General features: G+C 46.5%; 1 protein-coding gene across 1 annotated transcript in view; it reads right to left on the bottom strand.

Moving 5' to 3' along the window:
• Positions 1-21,858, bottom strand: part of LOC115126269 (calpain-1 catalytic subunit-like) — a 104,489-nt gene that overhangs the window by 77,449 nt on the left and 5,182 nt on the right. The window contains exons 3-6 of the mRNA XM_065002338.1: positions 12,034-12,051; positions 10,318-10,411; positions 7,072-7,218; positions 5,223-5,292 (exon numbers count right to left, since the gene is read on the bottom strand). Of these exons, the coding sequence (XP_064858410.1) occupies positions 5,223-5,292; positions 7,072-7,218; positions 10,318-10,411; positions 12,034-12,051 (329 nt within the window). The remainder of the gene's footprint in view (positions 1-5,222; positions 5,293-7,071; positions 7,219-10,317; positions 10,412-12,033; positions 12,052-21,858) is intronic.

Genomic DNA, 21,858 nt, shown 5'->3' with positions numbered 1-21,858 from the left:
GGGTGGGGAGGGAGCAGGGAGAGAGCAGGGAGGGTGGGAGGAGGGAGAGAGCAGGGAGGGTGGGGGAGAGAGCAGGGAGGGTGGGGGGAGGGAGGAGGGTGGGGGGAGGGAGGAGGGAGGGTGGGTGGGGGAGAGAGCAGGGAGGGTGGGGGAGGGAGGGAGGGAGAGAGAGCAGGGAGGGTGGGGAGGGAGGAGGGAGAGAGCCGGGTGGGAGGAGGGAGAGAGCGGGGGCGGGTGGGAGGAGGGAGAGAGAGAGACAGAGAGAGAAAAATTGTTGCAATCGTTTTAACTAGAATGGCCAGCAGGTGGAGTGTGTACCAGGCTGTGCTTGTGATGTCCACCAGAGCCAACCCAGTTCTGGTCCAGGGCATGATGTTAGTTCCACTAGGAAGGAAGGCCCAGCGGCCCTGGACCTGAGCCAACCCAGTTCTGGTCCAGGGCATGATGTTAGTTCCACTAGGAAGGAAGGCCCAGCGGCCCTGGACCTGAGCCAACCCAGTTCTGGTCCAGGGCATGATGTTAGTTCCACTAGGAAGGAAGGCCCAGCGGCCCTGGACCTGAGCCAACCCAGTTCTGGTCCAGGGCATGATGTTAGTTCCACTAGGAAGGAAGGCCCAGCGGCCCTGGACCTGAGCCAACCCAGTTCTGGTCCAGGGCATGATGTTAGTTCCACTAGGAAGGAAGGCCCAGCGGCCCTGGACCTGAGCCAACCCAGTTCTGGTCCAGGGCATGATGTTAGTTCCACTAGGAAGGAAGGCCCAGCGCCCCTGGACCTGAGCCAACCCAGTTCTGGTCCAGGGCATGATGTTAGTTCCACTAGGAAGGAAGGCCCAGCGGCCCTGGACCTGAGCCAACCCAGTTCTGGTCCAGGGCATGATGTTAGTTCCACTAGGAAGGAAGGCCCAGCGGCCCTGGACCTGAGCCAACCCAGTTCTAGTCCAGGGCATGATGTTAGTTCCACTAGGAAGGAAGGCCCAGCGGCCCTGGACCTGAGCCAACCCAGTTCTGGTCCAGGGCATGATGTTAGTTCCACTAGGAAGGAAGGCCCAGCGGCCCTGGACCTGAGCCAACCCAGTTCTGGTCCAGGGCATGATGTTAGTTCCACTAGGAAGGAAGGCCCAGCGGCCCTGGACCTGAGCCAACCCAGTTCTGGTCCAGGGCATGATGTTAGTTCCACTAGGAAGGAAGGCCCAGCGGCCCTGGACCTGAGCCAACCCAGTTCTGGTCCAGGGCATGATGTTAGTTCCACTAGGAAGGAAGGCCCAGCGGCCCTGGACCTGAGCCAACCCAGTTCTGGTCCAGGGCATGATGTTAGTTCCACTAGGAAGGAAGGCCCAGCGGCCCTGGACCTGAGCCAACCCAGTTCTGGTCCAGGGCATGATGTTAGTTCCACTGGGAAGGAAGGCCCAGCGGCCCTGGACCTGAGCCAACCCAGTGTGTACTGTCGTGCCCCACAGTCCAACTCTGTTCTACCAAATAGGGATTTTCCACACTCACATTCTGTACTGAACCTATGAAAGGGGAGACTTGTTGATTTCCTGAACCAGCTACTACTACGACTGATTGGAGGTGAAATAAACAGACTACACATTGATGACTGCAGTCAAAGCATGTTGTAAATCTTGAGTAAGGTGGAGGCAACATGATGTAGATGTGTGGGCACTATCAGTACATCCTGGTTGTAAATACCACTATCAGTATATCCTGGTTGTAAACACCACTATCAGTACATCCTGGTTGTAAATACCACTATCAGTACATCCTGGTTGTAAATACCACTATCAGAACATCCTGGTTGTAAATACCACTATCAGTACATCCTGGTTGTAAATACCACTATCAGTACATCCTGGTTGTAAACACCACTATCAGTACATCCTGGTTGTAAATACCACTATCAGAACATCCTGGTTGTAAACACCACTATCAGTACATCCTGTTTGTAAATACCACTATCAGTACATCCTGTTTGTAAATACCACTATCAGTACATCCTGGTTGTAAATACCACTATCAGTACATCCTGGTTGTAAACACCACTATCAGTACATCCTGGTTGTAAATACCACTATCAGTACATCCTGGTTGTGAATACCACTATCAGAACATCCTGGTTGTAAATACCACTATCAGTACATCCTGGTTGTAAATACCACTATCAGAACATCCTGTTTGTAAATACCACTATCAGTACATCCTGGTTGTAAATACCACTATCAGTACATCCTGTTTGTAAATACCACTATCAGTACATCCTGTTTGTAAATACCACATCCTGTTTGTAAATACCACTATCAGTACATCCTGGTTGTAAATACCACTATCAGTACATCCTGGTTGTAAATACCACTATCAGTATATCCTGGTTGTAAATACCACTATCAGTACATCCTGGTTGTAAATACCACTATCAGTATATCCTGGTTGTAAATACCACTATCAGTACATCCTGTTTGTAAATACCACATCCTGTTTGTAAATACCACTATCAGTACATCCTGGTTGTAAATACCACTATCAGTATATCCTGGTTGTAAATACCACATCCTGTTTGTAAATACCACTATCAGTACATCCTGGTTGTAAATACCACTATCAGTACATCCTGGTTGTAAATACCACATCCTGTTTGTAAACACCACTATCAGTACATCCTGGTTGTAAATACCACTATCAGTATATCCTGGTTGTAAATACCACTATCAGTACATCCTGGTTGTAAATACCACTATCAGTACATCCTGGTTGTAAATACCACTATCAGTATATCCTGGTTGTAAATACCACTATCAGTACATCCTGGTTGTAAATACCACTATCAGTACATCCTGGTTGTAAATACCACTATCAGTACATCCTGGTTGTAAATACCACTATCAGTACATCCTGGTTGTAAATACCACTATCAGTACATCCTGGTTGTAAATACCACTATCAGTACATCCTGGTTGTAAATACCACTATCAGTACATCCTGTTTGTAAATACCACATCCTGTTTGTAAATACCACTATCAGTACATCCTGGTTGTAAATACCACTATCAGTACATCCTGTTTGTAAATACCACATCCTGTTTGTAAATACCACTATCAGTACATCCTGGTTGTAAATACCACTATCAGTACATCCTGGTTGTAAATACCACTATCAGAACATCCTGGTTGTAAATACCACTATCAGTACATCCTGGTTGTAAATACCACTATCAGTACATCCTGGTTGTAAATACCACTATCAGTACATCCTGTTTGTAAATACCACTATCAGTACATCCTGGTTGTAAATACCACTATCAGTATATCCTGGTTGTAAATACCACTATCAGAACATCCTGGTTGTAAACACCACTATCAGTACATCCTGGTTGTAAATACCACTATCAGTACATCCTGGTTGTAAATACCACTATCAGTACATCCTGGTTGTAAATACCACTATCAGAACATCCTGGTTGTAAATACCACTATCAGTACATCCTGGTTGTAAATACCACTATCAGTACATCCTGGTTGTAAATACCACTATCAGAACATCCTGGTTGTAAATACCACTATCAGTACATCCTGTTTGTAAATACCACATCCTGGTTGTAAATACCACTATCAGTACATCCTGGTTGTAAATACCACTATCAGTACATCCTGTTTGTAAATACCACATCCTGGTTGTAAATACCACTATCAGTACATCCTGGTTGTAAATACCACTATCAGTACATCCTGGTTGTGAATACCACTATCAGTACATCCTGGTTGTAAATACCACTATCAGTACATCCTGGTTGTAAATACCACTATCAGTACATCCTGGTTGTAAATACCACTATCAGTACATCCTGGTTGTGAATACCACTATCAGTACATCCTGGTTGTAAATACCACTATCAGTACATCCTGGTTGTAAATACCACTATCAGTACATCCTAGTTGTGAATACCAGAGAGAGGAGAGAAGGAAGGCGGTTGTCTTACCTAGCTACCTTACATTGAATGCACTGACTGTTAGTCGCTCGGGATAAGAGTGTCTGCTAAATGACCACATTGTATATGCAATTATGGTAGAACGTTGGGGGTTTAGCCAAGAGCCTTTCAGGTAGTACTGTGGTAGACCGTTGGGGGTTTAGCCAAGAGCCTTTCAGGTAGTACGGTGGGAGACTGTTGGGGGTTTAGCCAAGAGCCTTTCAGGTAGTACTGTGGGAGACCGTTGGGGGTTTAGCCAAGAGTCTATCAGGTAGTACTGTGGGAGACCGTTGGGGGTTTAGACAAGAGCCTTTCAGGTAGTACGGTGGGAGACTGTTGGGGGTTTAGACAAGAGCCTTTCACGTAGTACTGTGGGAGACCGTTGGGGGTTTAGCCAAGAGTCTTTCAGGTAGTACTGTGGTAGACCGTTGGGGGTTTAGCCAAGAGCCTTTCAGGTAGTACTGTGGTAGAACGTTGGGGGTTTAGCCAAGAGCCTTTCAGGTAGTACTGTGGTAGACCGTTGGGGGTTTAGCCAAGAGCCTTTCAGGTAGTACTGTGGTAGACCGTTGGGGGTTTAGCCAAGAGCCTTTCAGGTAGTACTGTGGTAGACCGTTGGGGGTTTAGACAAGAGCCTTTCAGGTAGTACTGTGGTAGAACGTTGGGGGTTTAGCCAAGAGCCTTTCAGGTAGTACTGTGGTAGAACGTTGGGGGTTTAGCCAAGAGCCTTTCAGGTAGTACGGTGGGAGACTGTTGGGGGTTTAGCCAAGAGCCTTTCAGGTAGTACTGTGGTAGACCTTTGGGGGTTTAGCCAAGAGCCTTTCAGGTAGTACTGTGGTAGACCGTTGGGGGTTTAGCCAAGAGCCTTTCAGGTAGTACGGTGGGAAACTGTTGGGGGTTTAGACAAGAGCCTTTCACGTAGTACTGTGGGAGACCGTTGGGGGTTTAGCCAAGAGTCTTTCAGGTAGTACTGTGGGAGACCGTTGGGGGTTTAGACAAGAGTCTATCAGGTAGTACTGTGGTAGACCGTTGGGGGTTTAGCCAAGAGCCTTTCAGGTAGTACTGTGGTAGAGCATTGGGGGTTTAGCCAAGAGCCTTTCAGGTAGTACTGTGGTAGAGCATTGGGGGTTTAGCCAAGTTTTCAGGTAGTACTGTGGTAGAGCATTGGGGGTTTAGCCAAGAGTCTTTCAGGTAGTACTAGAATTGTTTCAAAAATAGGTCCTTCTTTTTTTAAAGACTTCTGGTATCTGTTTACGCAGAACTCACCCAGTGCTCCCTGGCAGATGTCTGTTCTGGTAGCTCCTCCCAGGATGAACTGAGGGTCATCTGTCAGCTCCTGGAGCGAAGGAAAGGGAGGACTGGATTAGACTGGTAAAACAAACTGACTGGAAGTGAGAGGGACTGTATTTTTCCTATTGATCTTCTAACAATTCAACAATTAAATTGACCTGGAAGTCCATTTACAGCATTCCTATTTCTGTTACTGATGCTTCTACTTTTTCTGACAGCTGAGCATATCTGGCTCTTGAGAAATTCTAGAACATATGCAACTGAGGTAAACAAGTGGCACAACTAGGAAGTGGTCAGAGGAAGACTGGTCAAAAGCTGCACTGGTCTCTACTAGACAGACTGAGAGGTTCCTTCCTGTTCCTGTCTCTGCTGGACTGACTGAGAGATTCCTTCCTGTTCCTGTCTCTACTGGACTGAGTGAGAGGTTCCTTCCTGTTCCTGTCTCTACTGGACTGACTGAGAGATTCCTTCCTGTTCTTGTCTCTACTGGACTGACTGATAGGTTCCTTCCTGTTCCTGTCTCTACTGGACTGACTGAGAGGTTCCTTCCTGTTCCTGTCTCTACTGGACTAACTGAGATGTTCCTTCCTGTTCCTGTCTCTACTGGTCTCTACTGGACTGAGTGAGAGGTTCCTTCCTGTTCCTGTCTCTACCGGACTGACTGAGAGGTTCCTTCCTGTTCCTGTCTCTACTGGACTAACTGAGAGGTTCCTTCCTGTTCTTGTCTCTACTGGACTAACTGAGAGGTTCCTTCCTGTTCCTGTCTCTACTGGTCTGACTGAGAGGTTCCTTCCTGTTCCTGTCTACTGGACTGACTGAGAGGTTCCTTCCTTTTCCTGTCTCTAATGGTCTTTACTGGACTGACTGAGAGGTTCCTTCCTGTTCCTGTCTCTACTGGTCTCTACTGGACTGACTGAGAGGTTCCTTCCTGTTCCTGTCTCTACTGGACTAACTGAGAGGTTCCTTCCTGTTCCTGTCTCTACTGGTCTGACTGAGAGGTTCCTTCCTGTTCCTGTCTACTGGACTGACTGAGAGGTTCCTTCCTTTTCCTGTCTCTAATGGTCTTTACTGGACTGACTGAGAGGTTCCTTCCTGTTCCTGTCTCTACTGGTCTCTACTGGACTGACTGAGAGGTTCCTTCCTGTTCCTGTCTCTACTGGACTAACTGAGAGGTTCCTTCCTGTTCCTGTCTCTACTGGTCTCTACTGGACTGACTGAGCTGTTCCTTTCTAACGGTCTCTACTTGTCCCACACAGGCCAGTCACAGTGGCAGCTGAAGGGTGTGACAGCCATGTTCAGCAATATACACCAACACAGGTCATATGACACTGATCAACCTGAGTGTCTGTTTCTTCTTGTCCCCATACTGCAACACATGGCAGCCATAGCAGCAGCTGCCAGTGACAGAACGGGACAGGCATGCTGCTTTATAGACAAGGAAGTAGGAACGCAACGGTCCTGCAGTGTATTGTGGGTCCATGGCGTAAACAACAACACTGGTGGTCAACCTCGTTGGATCGATGTGATCTGTGTGTGTAGTATACACACTGTCCCTTATAACTGACTCTATAACTGACCCTGACATCAGCTCTCAAACCAATGACACATTCTTAATGAACTGCCCTAAACTACATGTTAGTATTGAACTAAAACACACAGATCCACTCCTCTCTCTCTCTTTACCCCCCCCACCCCTCTCACCGTTGGTCTCATCCATTCCACGTCCCTGGTCTTAATGAACTGCCCTAAACTACATGTTAGTATTGAACTAAAACACACAGACCCACTCCTCTCTCTCTCTTTAGCCCCCCCCCACCCCTCTCACCGTTGGTCTCATCCATTCCACGTCCCTGGTCTTGGCAGAGTAGGGGGCCAGTTCCTTGAAGCCCAGAGAGGGAGGTTCGGCTAGGAAGGAGGGGTCCTGGAACAGACACCCCGTCTCCAGACACTGCTGCCTCAGAGCCTCGTAGTCCTGGTGGAAGTCAATTCAAATCATCACATACAATCAATAGTTAGAGCAACAAGATGTGCATTTGATGTCAAAAGCATTAAATCAATCAATCATGAATTATTGAATGTTTCTTTTTTTCTTCTCTAAAGTGGTCCTGGATGATGAAACACATACCATCTAATGATAAAAGGCAAGAGGCTGTGTGGCACAAATAGGCCCTGGTCTAAAGTAGTGCACTATGTAGGGAATAGGGCTCTGGTCTAAAGTAGTGCACTATGTAGGGAATAGGGTTCTGGTCTAAAGTAGTGCACTATGTAGGGAATAGGGCTCTGGTCTAAAGTAGTGCACTATGTAGGGAATAGGGCTCTGGTCTAAAGTAGTGCACTATGTAGGGAATAGGGCTCTGGTCTAAAGTAGTGCACTATGTAGGGAATAGGGCTCTGGTCTAAAGTAGTGCACTATGTAGGGAATAGGGTTCTATAGGGCTCTGGTCTAAAGTAGTGCACTATGGAATAGGTTCTATAGGTCTAAATAGGCACTGTAGGGAATAAAGTAGTGCACTATGTAGGGAATAGGGCTCTGGTCTAAAGTAGTGCACTGAATAGGGTTCTAAAGTAGTGCACTACTAGGGAATAGGGTAGCTCTGGAATAGGGTTCTATAGGGCTCTGGTCTAAGGTAGTGCACTATGTAGGGAATAGGGTTCTATAGGGCTCTGGTCTAAAGTAGTGCACTATGTAGGGAATAGGGTTCTATAGGGCTCTGGTCTAAAGTAGTGCACTATGTAGGGAATAGGGCTCTGGTCTAAAGTAGTGCACTATGTAGGGAATAGGGCTCTGGTCTAAAGTAGTGCACTATGTAGGGAATAGGGTTCTGGTCTAAAGTAGTGCACTATGTAGGGAATAGGGCTCTGGTCTAAAGTAGTGCACTATGTAGGGAATAGGGTTCTATAGGGCTCTGGTCTAAAGTAGTGCACTATGTAGGGAATAGGGTTCTGGTCTAAAGTAGTGCACTATGTAGGGAATAGGGTTCTATAGGGCTCTGGTCTAAAGTAGTGCACTATGTAGGGAATAGGGTTCTATAGGGCTCTGGTCTAAAGTAGTGCACTATGTAGGGAATAGGGTTCTATAGGGCTCTGGTCTAAAGTAGTGCACTATGTAGGGAATAGGGCTCTGGTCTAAAGTAGTGCACTATGTAGGGAATAGGGTTCTATAGGGCTCTGGTCTAAAGTAGTGCACTATGTAGGGAATAGGGTTCTATAGGGCCCTGGTCTAAAGTAGTGCACTATATAGGGAATAGGGCCCTGGTCTAAAGTAGTGCACTATGTAGGGAATAGGGTTCTATAGGGCCCTGGTCTAAAGTAGTGCACTATGTAGGGAATAGGGTTCTATAGGGCTCTGGGTTCTAGGGAATAGGGCTCTGGTCTAAAGTAGTGCACTATGTAGGGAATAGGGCTCTGGTCTAAAGTAGTGCACTATGTAGGGAATAGGGCTCTGGTCTAAAGTAGTGCACTATGTAGGGAATAGGGTTCTATAGGGCTCTGGTCTAAAGTAGTGCACTATGTAGGGAATAGGGCTCTGGTCTAAAGTAGTGCACTATGTAGGGAATAGGGTTCTATAGGGCTCTGGTCTAAAGTAGTGCACTATATAGGGAATAGGGCTCTGGTCTAAAGTAGTGCACTATGTAGGGAATAGGGTTCTATAGGGCTCTGGTCTAAAGTAGTGCACTATGTAGGGAATAGGGTTCTATAGGGCTCTGGTCTAAGGTAGTGCACTATGTAGGGAATAGGGTTCTATAGGGCTCTGGTCTAAAGTAGTGCACTATGTAGGGAATAGGGTTCTATAGGGCTCTGGTCTAAAGTAGTGCACTATGTAGGGAATAGGGCTCTGGTCTAAAGTAGTGCACTATGTAGGGAATAGGGTTCTATAGGGCTCTGGTCTAAAAAGTATGTAGGGAATGCATAGGGCTCTGGTCTAAAGTATACTATGGAATAGGGTTCTATAGGGCCCTGGTCTAAAGTAGTGCACTATGTAGGGAATAGGGTTCTATAGGGCTCTGGTCTAAAGTAGTGCACTATGTAGGGAATAGGGTTCTATAGGGCTCTGGTCTAAAGTAGTGCACTATGTAGGGAATAGGGTTCTATAGGGCTCTGGTCTAAAGTAGTGCACTATGTAGGGAATAGGGTTCTATAGGGCTCTGGTCTAAAGTAGTGCACTATGTAGGGCCTGGGAATAGGGTTCTATAGGGCTCTGGTCTAAAGTAGTGCACTATGTAGGGAATAGGGTTCTATAGGGCTCTGGTCTAAAGTAGTGCACTATGTAGGGAATAGGGGGTTCTATAGGGGGCTCTGGTCTAAAGTAGTGCACTATGTAGGGAATAGGGTTCTATAGGGCTCTGGTCTAAAGTAGTGCACTATGTAGGGAATAGGGTTCTATAGGGCTCTGGTCTAAAGTAGTGCACTATGTAGGGAATAGGGCTCTGGTCTAAAGTAGTGCACTATGTAGGGAATAGGGTTCTATAGGGCTCTGGTCTAAGGTAGTGCACTATGTAGGGAATAGGGTTCTATAGGGCTCTGGTCTAAAGTAGTGCACTATGTAGGGAATAGGGTTCTATAGGGCTCTGGTCTAAGGTGAATAGGGTTCTATAGGGCTCTGGTCTAAAGTAGTGCACTATGTAGGGAATAGGGTTCTATAGGGCTCTGGTCTAAGGTAGTGCACTATGTAGGGAATAGGGTTCCATAGGGCCCTGGCCTAAAGTAGTGCACTATGTAGGGAATAGGGCCCTGGTCTAAAGTAGTGCACTATGTAGGGAATAGGGTTCTGGTCTAAAGTAGTGCACTATATAGGGAATAGGGCCCTGGTCTAAAGTAGTACACTATGTAGGGAATAGGGTTCCATAGGACTCTGGTCTAAAGTAGTGCACTATATAGGGAATAGGGTTCCATAGGGCCCTGATCTAAAGTAGTGCACTATGTAGGGAATAGGGTTCCATAGGACTCTGGTCTAAAGTAGTGCACTATATAGGGAATAGGGTTCCATAGGGCCCTGATCTAAAGTAGTGCACTATATAGGGAATAAGTGTACATCCAAAGTTTCAAAACCATCAGAAACAAACAAACTGACCTGGTTAAGGAAGGGTACGGCGTGGTCGTTGGAGCCCATTCCCTCGGCTCGTAGCCTGCTGGTGGCTATGCTAGCAGAGATTCCCCCTGACATACTGACACAGGACACGATATACTGTAAATACAATCAGTGGCCTGGGTGGGTGCTGCACAGGCAAATCATTTACAATGTCTTTAGCCCGGGCTTGATTGAATTTGCCTGTAGCAATGGACCCAAATAGCCTGCTCTACTGTCTCTCCTGACCTACTAGAACCAGGGATATAAATACAGAACTGGGTGCTGCAGGGCGCAGGCCACACCCGGGTTCAAAAACTATTCAAAGTCATTTCAAATAGTTTATAGACGGGGTTGATTGAGCTCGTCTGTTGCAATTGCAACCAACGAAGTAGGTGTACAACTGCAAACCTCATCCACCTGGCACTGGAGGCAGGACAAAGCAAAAAGATCTAAGTATTTCAACCATTCGAATAGTGTTTGAATCCGGGTCTGGGACAGGCACACGGTAGAGGGTATAAATAGCAGCGAGCTAAGCTAACGGCACGGACACACAGCCCACAGCATAGCAACCATCAATTCTATTCCAACTTTGTTGATTGTTTGTTGTTTTTACTCGTTTTTTTCTGTGTATTTTTGACTGTTTTTCTACCAATGAACCTCTGGTCCTGTGACCTGTAATATAACCTCGTGATCTCCAGGTTTATCATTCTGGGGTGGATCTATCATCGACTGCTCTGGCCTTTCTCACCGGCAGTGAGTCAAAAGAGTGTTGTTGAGAAATGTCTCCTACTTCAGTGAGTCATCGAACACAGAGCTCTGATAACAGTTCCCGCTGAACACAGAGCTCTGATAACAGTTCCCGCTGAACACAGAGCTCTGATAACAGTTCCCGCTGAACACAGAGCTCTGATAACAGTTCCCGCTGAACACAGAGCCCTGATAACAGTTCCCGCTGAACACAGAGCTCTGATAACAGTTCCCGCTGAACACAGAGCTCTGATAACAGTTCCCGCTGAACACAGAGCTCTGATAACAGTTCCCGCTGAACACAGAGCTCTGATAACAGTTCCCGCTGAACACATGTCTGAACACTGACTCATTGTTGGGTAATAATTTAGTCTCAGGCTTTTACTCTGTCTCTCTAATGTATTTCGTCTGAGAGTCTTTTCCAAAGTTATTATAGTATAATTTTGTGTATTGAGTTTCTGATAAATACATGTATTAGTGATATAGAAAACATTTTGGATGACAGAAAATGAGTATGGTGGAATTAGGATTACAGAAAATGATTATGGTAGAATTAGGATTACAGAAAATTATTATGGTGGAATTAGGATTACAGAAAATGATTATGGTAGAATTAGGATTACAGAAAATGATTATGGTAGAATTAGGATGACAGAAAATTAGTATGGTGGAATTAGGATTACAGAAAATGATTATGGTAGAATTAGGATAACAGAAAATGAGTATGGTAGAATTAGGATTACAGAAAATGAGTATGGTAGAATTAGGATTACAGAACATTTTTAAGAAAATTAAGCAAGAAAAATTTGAACACGCATAGTAGAAATGGTACTGACTGATCAGAGAAGCATACAAGGCCAAAAACTGAGGTACAGAAGAGAGGTTAGGGTGGAAAGGGGAGACGGAGACAGTAATCTCTAGCACCTCTAACAAGCCCCCCCAAAGACACACAGAGAGATGAAAATCTGATACCTTGAGTCTATGAGCAGGCTGCAGAGAAATAGGAGAAAAGAGGAATGTACAGTATGTAACCAATAACCCAAAGTCACACAGTATGCACTTTAGAAACAGTGTTAGGGCTCTTAGAACCTTCAGCGCTGCACCGTGAAAAATAACACCGTAGACCAAAACATGTCATCCGCGCTGACAATCAAAGATAAATAGGCAGAGTGATTGTTGGTAGTGTGGATAAATATTTGACGCTGTTCTCTCTCTCCCCTCAGAATAGGCTTCTCTCTCTTTCTCTCTCTCCCCTATTATTCTCTCTCTGCTCTCCCCCTCTCTCTCACATGTTCTCTCTCTCACCCCTCTCTCTCACATGTTCTCTCCCTCTCTCTCACATGTTCTCTCTCTCTCCCCTCCCTCGTCTCTCACATGTTCTCTCCCTCTCCCTCTCTCTCACATGTTCTCTTTCTCTCCCTCTCCCTCTCTCTCACATGTTCTCTCCCTCTCTCTCACATGTTCTCTCTCTCTCCCTCTCCCTCTCTCTCACATGTTCTCTCTCTCTCCCTCTCCCTCTCTCTCACATGTTCTCTCTCTCCCTCTCTCTCACATGTTCTCTCCCTCTCTCTCACATGTTCTCTCTCTCTCCCTCTCTCTCACATGTTCTCTCCCTCTCTCTCACATGTTCTCTCTCTCTCCCTCTCCCTCACATGTTCTCTCTCTCTCCCCTCCCTCGTCTCTCACATGTTCTCTCCCTCTCCCTCTCTCTCACATGTTCTCTCTCTCTCTCCCTCTCTCTCACATGTTCTCTCCCTCTCTCTCACATGTTCTCTCCCTCTCTCTCACATGTTCTCTCTCTCTCCCTCTCTCTCACATGTTCTCTCCCTCTCTCTCACATGTTCTCTCTCTCTCCCTCTCCCTCTCTCTCACATGTTCTCTCCCTCTCTCTCACATGTTCTCTCTCTCTCTCACATGTTCTCTCTCTCTCCCTCTCTCTCACATGTTCTCTCCCTCTCTCTCACATGTTCTCTCTCTCTCCCTCTCTCTCACATGTTCTCTCCCTCTCTCTCACATGTTCTCTCTCTCTCCCTCTCCCTCTCTCTCACATGTTCTCTCCCTCTCTCTCACATGTTCTCTCCCTCTCTCTCACATGTTCTCTCCCTCTCTCTCACATGTTCTCTCCCTCTCCCTCACATGTTCTCTCTCTCTCCCCTCCCTCGTCTCTCACATGTTCTCTCTCTCTCCTCTCCCTCGTCTCTCTTACATGTTCTCTCCCTCTCTCTCACATGTTCTCTCCCTCTCTCTCACATGTTCTCTCCCTCTCTCTCACATGTTCTCTCCCTCTCACACATGTTCTCTCTCTCTCTCACTCTCTCCCTCTCTCACATGTTCTCTCCCTCTCTCTCACATGTTCTCTCTCTCTCACATGTTCTCTCTCTCTCCCTCTCCCTCTCTCTCACATGTTCTCTCCCTCTCTCTCACATGTTCTCTCTCTCTCCCTCTCTCTCACATGTTCTCTCCCTCTCTCTCACATGTTCTCTCCCTCTCTCTCACATGTTCTCTCTCTCCCTCTCTCTCACATGTTCTCTCCCTCTCTCTCACATGTTCTCTCCCTCTCTCTCACATGTTCTCTCTCTCTCCCTCTCCCTCTCTCTCACATGTTCTCTCTCTCTCTCACATGTTCTCTCTCTCTCCCTCTCACATGTTCTCTCCCTCTCTCTCACATGTTCTCTCTCTCTCCCTCTCTCTCACATGTTCTCTCTCTCTCCCTCTCCCTCTCTCTCACATGTTCTCTCCCTCTCTCTTACATGTTCTCTCCCTCTCTCTCACATGTTCTCTCCCTCTCTCTCACATGTTCTCTCCCTCTCCCTCGCATGTTCTCTCTCTCTCTCTCTCCCTCCTCGTCTCTCACATGTTCTCTCCCTCTCCTCTCTCTCTCACATGTTCTCTCTCTCCTCTCCCTCTCTCTCACATGTTCTCTCCTCTCCCTCTCTCTCACATGTTCTCTCCTCTCTCTCACATGTTCTCTCCCTCACATGTTCTCTCTCCTCTCTCTCACATCTTCTCTCACATGTTCCTCTCTCTCACATGTTCTCTCTCTCTCCCTCTCTCTCACATGTTCTCTCCCTCTCTCTCACATGTTCTCTCTCTCTCCCTCTCTCTCACATGTTCTCTCCCTCTCTCTCACATGTTCTCTCTCTCTCCCTCTCCCTCTCTCTCACATGTTCTCTCCCTCTCTCTCACATGTTCTCTCTCTCTCTCACATGTTTCTCTCTCCTCCCTCTCTCACATGTTCTCTCCCTCTCTCTCACATGTTCTCTCTCTCTCCCTCTCCCTCTCTCACATGTCCTCTCCTCTCTCACATGTTCTCTCTCTCTCTCTCACATGTTCTCTCTCTCCCTCTCCCTCTCTCTCACATGTTCTCTCTCTCTCTCACATGTTCTCTCTCTCCCTCTCTCTCACATGTTCTCTCCTCTCTCTAACATGTTCTCTCTCTCTCCTCTCCTCTCTCTCACATGTTCTCTCCCCTCTCTCTCACATGTTCTCTCCCTCTCTCTCACATGTTCTCTCCCTCTCTCTCACATGTTCTCTCCCTCTCTCTAACATGTTCTCTCTCTCTCCCTCTCCCTCTCTCTCACATGTTCTCTCCCTCTCTCTCACATGTTCTCTCTCTCTCCTCTCTCCTCACATGTTCTCTCTCTCTCCCTCTCTCTCACATGTTCTTCTCTCTCTCTCTCTCTCTCTCTCCCTCTCTCTCACATGTTCTCTCCCTCTCTCTCACATGTTCTCTCTCTCTCCCTCTCCCTCTCTCATGTTCTCTCTCTCTCCCTCTCCCTCACATGTTCTCTCTCTCTCCCCTCCCTCGTCTCTCACATGTTCTCTCCCTCTCCCTCTCTCTCACATGTTCTCTCTCTCTCCCTCCCTCGTCTCTCACATGTTCTCTCCCTCTCCCTCTCTCTCACATGTTCTCTCCCTCTCTCTCACATGTTCTCTCCCTCTCTCTCACATGTTCTCTCTCTCTCCCTCTCCCTCTCTCTCACATGTTCTCTCCCTCTCTCTCACATGTTCTCTCTCTCTCCCTCTCTCTCACATGTTCTCTCCCTCTCTCTCACATGTTCTCTCCCTCTCTCTCACATGTTCTCTCTCTCTCCTCTCTCTCACATGTTCTCTCCCTCTCTCTCACATGTTCTCTCTCTCTTCCTCTCCTCTCTCTCACATGTTCTCTCCCTCTCTCTCACATGTTCTCTCCCTCTCTCTCACATGTTATCTCCCTCTCTCTCACATGTTCTCTCCCTCTCCCTCACATGTTCTCTCTCTCTCCCCTCCCTCGTCTCTCACATGTTCTCTCCCTCTCCCTCACATGTTCTCTCTCTCTCCTCTCCCTCGTCTCTCACATGTTCTCTCCCTCTCCCTCTCTCTCACATGTTCTCTCTCTCTCCCTCTCCCTCTCTCTCACATGTTCTCTCCCTCTCCCTCTCTCTCACATGTTCTCTCCCTCTCTCTCACATGTTCTCTCTCTCTCTCTCACATGTTCTCTCTCTCTTCCTCTCCCTCTCTCTCACATGTTCTCTCCCTCTCTCTCACATGTTCTCTCTCTCTCCCTCTCCCTCTCTCTCACATGTTCTCTCCCTCTCTCTCACATGTTCTCTCCCTCTCTCTCACATGTTCTCTCCCTCTCTCTAACATGTTCTCTCTCTCTCCCTCTCCCTCTCTCTCACATGTTCTCTCCCTCTCTCTCACATGTTCTCTCCCTCTCTCTCACATGTTCTCTCTCTATCCCTCTCTCTCACATGTTCTCTCCCTCTCTCTCACATGTTCTCTCTCTCTCCCTCTCTCTCACATGTTCTCTCCCTCTCTCTCACATGTTCTCTCTCTCTCTCTCACATGTTCTCTCTCTCTCCCTCTCCCTCTCTCTCACATGTTCTCTCTCTCTCTCTCACATGTTCTCTCTCTCTCCCTCTCCCTCTCTCTCACATGTTCTCTCCCTCTCTCTCACATGTTCTCTCCCTCTCTCTCACATGTTCTCTCCCTCTCTCTCACATGTTCTCTCTCTCTCCCTCTCCCTCTCTCTCACATGTTCTCTCTCTCTCCCTCTCCCTCTAATCTCACATGTTCTCTCCCTCTCTCTCACATGTTCTCTCTCTCTCCCTCTCCCTCTCTCTCACATGTTCTCTCCCTCTCTCTCACATGTTCTCTCCCTCTCTCTCACATGTTCTCTCCCTCTCTCACACATGTTCTCTCCCTCTCTCTCACATGTTCTCTCCCTCTCTCTCACATGTTCTCTCCCTCTCTCTCACATGTTCTCTCTCTCTCCCTCTCCCTCTCTCTCACATGTTCTCTCTCTCTCCCTCTCCCTCTCTCTCACATGTTCTCTCCCTCTCTCTCACATGTTCTCTCTCTCTCCCTCTCCCTCTCTCTCACATGTTCTCTCCCTCTCTCTCACATGTTCTCTCTCTCTCCCTCTCCCTCTCTCTCACATGTTCTCTCCCTCTCTCTCACATGTTCTCTCTCTCCCTCTCTCACATGTTCTCTCTCTCCCTCTCTCTCACATGTTCTCTCTCTCTCCCTCCCTCGTCTCTCGCTCTCTCTTACATGTTCTCTCTCCCCTCCCTCGTCTCTCGCTCTCCCTCTCTCTCACATATTCTCTCTCTCCCCCCTCCCATGTCTCACTCTCCCTCTCCCTCTCTCTCACATGTTCTCTCTCTCTCCCCTCCCTCGTCTCTCGCTCTCCCTCTCTCTCACATATTCTCTCTCTCCCCCCTCCCATGTCTCTCTCTCCCTCTTCGTCTCTCTCACGTTCTCTCTCTCCCTCTCTCACATGTTCTCTCTCTCTCCCCTCCCTCGTCTCTCCCTCCCTCTCTCACATGTTCTCTCTCTCGTCTCTCCCTCTCCCTCCCTCTCACATGTTCTCTCTCTCCCTCTCTCACATGTTCTCTCTCTCGTCTCTCCCTCTCCCTCCCTCTCACATGTTCTCTCTCTCCCTCTCTCACATATTCTCTCTCTCTCCCCTCCCTCGTCTCTCCCTCTCTCACATGTTCTCTCTCTCCCCCCTCCCACGTCTCTCGCTCTCTCTGAACAAGGTCTGGCACCATGTCCAAGGGATGTCCCAGAGTACTAGAGCAAGTTTCATCAGGACATCTGTACTGTGTTAGGTAATGTGAAGTTCTCATTCTGTGTGGGAGAACAGCATGGAAGAAGAACAATACAGATTGTATTTCTCCCCTCTCTATTTCTCTCCATTTAAGGAGACAGAAGTGTTTCTTGTGGTTTGACCTTGAATAGCAAATGTAATAAACATTAGACGAAGTGTGTGTGGGGGGGAGTGACAGACAGACAGACTCGTCTGTAGCGACCGCACAGTTTGGTCATCAAACTAAAATGAAGAAGAATTTTTTAAGATGTTCCTGATCTTTCTTTTATCACTCAGTTATAAGAACATTCCATATAGCTTAGTAGAACCTGGTGCAGTAGGGAGTTGTAGTTTCTCTAGGGATAAATCAGATCAAACCTGGTGCAGTAGGGAGTTGTAGTTTCTCTAGAGATAAATCAGATCAAACCTGGTGCAGTAGGGAGTTGTAGTTTCTCTAGAGATAAATCAGATCAAACCTGGTGCAGTAGGGAGTTGTAGTTTCTCTAGGGATAAATCAGATCAAACCTGATGTAGTAGGGAGTTGTGTAGTTTCTCTAGAGATAAATCAGATCAAACCTGGTGCAGTAGGGAGTTGTAGTTCCTCTAGAGATAAATCAGATCAAACCTGAATTGTGCGATGTAGTAGGGAGTTGTAGTTTCCAACAGGCCAATATTCTACATGGATTAGCGCAGAAAATGTGGTAATTAACTACAATGACCACAATCCATTGCACGCATCCTTAAAGAAGAGGCCTCAACCACAAACAGCTGTGGAGCAGCAGAACAAAGACAGGAGGGCGGAGGTTGATCTTATATGGCGACACCCCCGTCTCGGCCCTGGGATGGAGTTGGTCGAGTTGCCTGATGACACTCGGGCCATGAAGCAGATGACACCACAGATTTTTGTCACCTATGAAAGAACCAATGTGTTACCTGACTCTGTGTAGACGTCACATCTAAATGAGACAATGTGTTATGGAACTTTGCTTAAATGTCACGTGTAAGAGGGAGGATGTCTTGTGTGGCTGTAGTCAAAGGAGGCATGTTCTTGGCAACTAGGGGGTATAAAACCCAATGTAAAAGATAGGGAAAGCGGAGCGGAACGGAGAAGAGATTTTCAGGAAGACAGATCAGGAGGGTAAAGTAAGAACATAACTGGATTGTTAGAAGACTTCTGGGGTAAAGTAAGAACAGAACTGGATTATTAGAAGACTTCTGGGGTAAAGTAAGAACAGAACTGGATTGTTAGAAGACTTCTGGGGTAAAGTAAGAACAGAACTGGATTATTAGAAGACTTCTGGGGTAAAGTAAGAACGGAACTGGATTGTTAGAAGACTTCTGGGGTAAAGTAAGAACAGAACTGGATTGTTAGAAGACTTCTGGGGTAAAGTAAGAACAGAACTGGATTGTTAGAAGACTTCTGGGGTAAAGTAAGAACAGAACTGGATTCTTATTGTTAGAAGACTTCTGGGGTAAAGTAAGAACAGAACTGGATTGTTAGAAGACTTCTGGGGTAAAGTAAGAACAGAACTGGATTGTTAGAAGACTTCTGGGGTAAAGTAAGAACGGAACTGGATTGTTAGAAGACTTCTGGGGTAAAGTAAGAACAGAACTGGATTGTTAGAAGACTTCTGGGGTAAAGTAAGAACAGAACTGGATTATTGTTAGTAGACTTCTGGGGTAAAGTAAGAACAGAACTGGATTATTGTTAGTAGACTTCTGGGGTAAAGTAGGAACAGAACTGGATTCTTATTGTTAGTAGACTTCTGCATTATAATCACTATATATATATATTTTTAAACTGTGCAATTTATCAGTTGTAAAACTGTGGAACCAAAAGAGAGGTATTACTGGTTTTCATTAACTAGTGGAACCAAAAGAGAGGTGTTACTGGTTTTCATTAACTAGTGGAACCAAAAGAGAGGTGTTACTGGTTTTCATTAACTAATGGAACCAAAAGAGAGGTGTTACTGGTTTTCATTAACTAGTGGAACCAAAAGAGAGGTGTTACTGGTTTTCATTAACTAGTGGAACCAAAAGAGAGGTGTTACTGGTTTTCATTAACTAGTGGAACCAAAAGAGAGGTGTTACTGGTTTTCATTAACTAGTGGAACCAAAAGCCAAAAGAAGAGCAGCATTATAACAGTTACAGGCTCAGGGTGTTCACCGTAGGTGTCCCACGGCCAAACCATATGTGACTCGTTTCAGGAAACTAGGCGTATGTCACTACTTCACAGGCATTTCAACACAAACATGTATTTGTTTTAAATCAAAATGCATTTTTTGTCAGAAATGCCTTCTGGAATATGTGAACTTTCATGTGCCAAAACAGAGTTTAATGGTTCCAGTCTGTGTGAAGCGTTTCTCCATGTATACAGGTCAGAGTCTAGCTACATTTTACAGATATAACTTTATCATTCGGTCAGAAAGTCATGTTTATTGCAAAACGTTAGCTTGCTGGCTCGCTAGCTAACGTTACGTGTATAATCTGTGTAGTAACATAATTTGAATCAGAAATACATTTGCATTGCTAGTTATAGCCTAATGTTAGCTAGCTAACATTGAACCTAGTTTGTTAACTTTAGCTACCTGCAGATTCATAGTTATGACAATGTTTGTATTGGTAGTAGTATGAGTTGGGGTTATGCCAGTTCATTGTTTAGCTAGATACCTAGTTACCTAGCTAGCTACATGTCGAAACAAAATACTCCACTTCGGCTTATTACTTACCCACCAAATTAGCCAGGTGAGTCTGGGGGTGATTACAGCCATCTATAGTATTTCATGAACATGTCTAGACAATAGTGACCCATCCACCTAGCTAGATGTATCTGGGGGGTGGTTATAGCTTTTCATTCACATGACCAATCAATTTAGACATGTGTCTTGGTCATCTAATAATGATACGATATTTATCAAATATTTTTATCTGGACACTATCTGTTTCTGTGTGAATCCTTAAAGAGATGGGTGGGGCTAAGTCTTAAGAGATGGGTGGGGCTAAGTCTTAAGAGATGGGTGGGGCTAAGTCTTAAGAGATGGGTGGGGCTAAGTCTTAAGAGATGGGTGGGGCTAAGTCTTAAGAGATGGGTGGGGCTAAGTCTTAAGAGATGGGTGGGGCTAAGTCTTAAGAGATGGGTGGGGCTAAGTCTTAAGAGATGGGTGGGGCTAAGTCTTAAGAGATGGGTGGGGCTAAGTCTTAAGAGATGGGTGGGGCTAAGTCTTAAGAGATGGGTGGGGCTAAGTCTTAAGAAGGTGTGAACGATGCTGAATGGGTGTTGACAAAGAAGAGCTCTCCAGTAGGTACCAAAACATTCAAGGGTCATTTTTCTCAAAAGTGGAGTTAGTTCATTAACTTTCAAAGCAGAATTACTTTCCCATTGTTCCTCAACTGCTGTGTATGATACCATTGTCTAGCTCTGAGTGTCTACTTTTATCCAATGTAAAAAAAAAAAAAAAACACAATTTCAAATTTTGCACCATAAGACCGAATCAAGGTGGTCGGTCACATATTGTGTGCTCCAGCAGGAAACTACAGTGAAGCTCCAGGATAACTGTGTAAAATACACACAAAAGGAGCACTAGGTATCTTTTAGGGCTGTCCCCTACCAATTTGTCGGCCCGAAAGTGGTCTGTTCTTTCGACCAATCGATTAGTTGAAATTTTTCAAATGTGCATTTTTCCATATATAGACACACCCTAATTGTTTTAACAAAATCAACTATATGCCTTGAGCTTGTATGCTGCTTTAAGCTTATGGTTTGATGAAATAAGACAAATGCCTCAAGAGGGTGCCAGAGATCTAGATAACCAGAAGAAAAACCCTAACCCAACTGTTCTCCTCCTGCTCATGCTGGCTTTCACAGATTCTGCCATTACTCTCTGAAGCCGGTAAGAGGCGACACGAGGATGAGGTGGTGATGGTCAGATTGGGAATTTAGTCAGGACAACACCCCTTAACACCCCTACTCGTAAGACAAGTGCCATGGGATCTTTAGTGATCACAGAGTAAGGACACCCATTTAACATCCCACCTGAAAGACTGCACGCTACACAGGGCAATGTCCCCAATCGCTGCCCTGGGTCATTGGAATATATATATATATATATATATATTAGACCTGAGGAAAGAGTGCCTCCTACTGGCCCTCCAGCACCACTTCCAGCAGCATCTGGTCTCCCATCCAGGGACTGACTAGGACCAACCCTGCTTAGCTTCAGCAGCAAGCCAGTAGTGGTATGCAGGGTGGTATGCTGCTGGTTGCAGGGTGGTATGCTGCTGGTTGCAGGATGGTATGCAGGGTGGTATGCGGCTGGTATGCAGGGTGGTATGCTGCTGGTTGCAGGATGGTATGCAGGGTGGTATGCAGGGTGGTATGCTGCTGGTTGCAGGGTGTTATGCTGCTGTTTGCAGGGTGGTATGCTGCTGGTATGCAGGGTGGTATGCTGCTGTTTGCAGGGTGGTATGCTGCTGGTATGCAGGGTGGTATGCTGCTGGTATGCAGGGTGGTATGCTGCTGGTTGCAGGGTGGTATGCTGCTGGTTGCAGGGTGGTATGCTGCTGTTTGCAGGGTGGTATGCTGCTGGTATGCAGGGTGGTATGCTGCTGGTATGCAGGGTGGTATGCTGCTGGTTGCAGGGTGGTATGCTGCTGGTATGCAGGGTGGTATGCTGCTGGTTGCAGGGTGGTATGCTGCTGGTTGCAGGGTGGTATGCTGCTGGTT

This window comes from Oncorhynchus nerka, linkage group LG16, assembly GCF_034236695.1.
Source record: "Oncorhynchus nerka isolate Pitt River linkage group LG16, Oner_Uvic_2.0, whole genome shotgun sequence".
Lineage (NCBI taxonomy): Eukaryota > Metazoa > Chordata > Actinopteri > Salmoniformes > Salmonidae > Oncorhynchus > Oncorhynchus nerka.
This window is presented reverse-complemented; position numbering and strand designations above follow the sequence as displayed.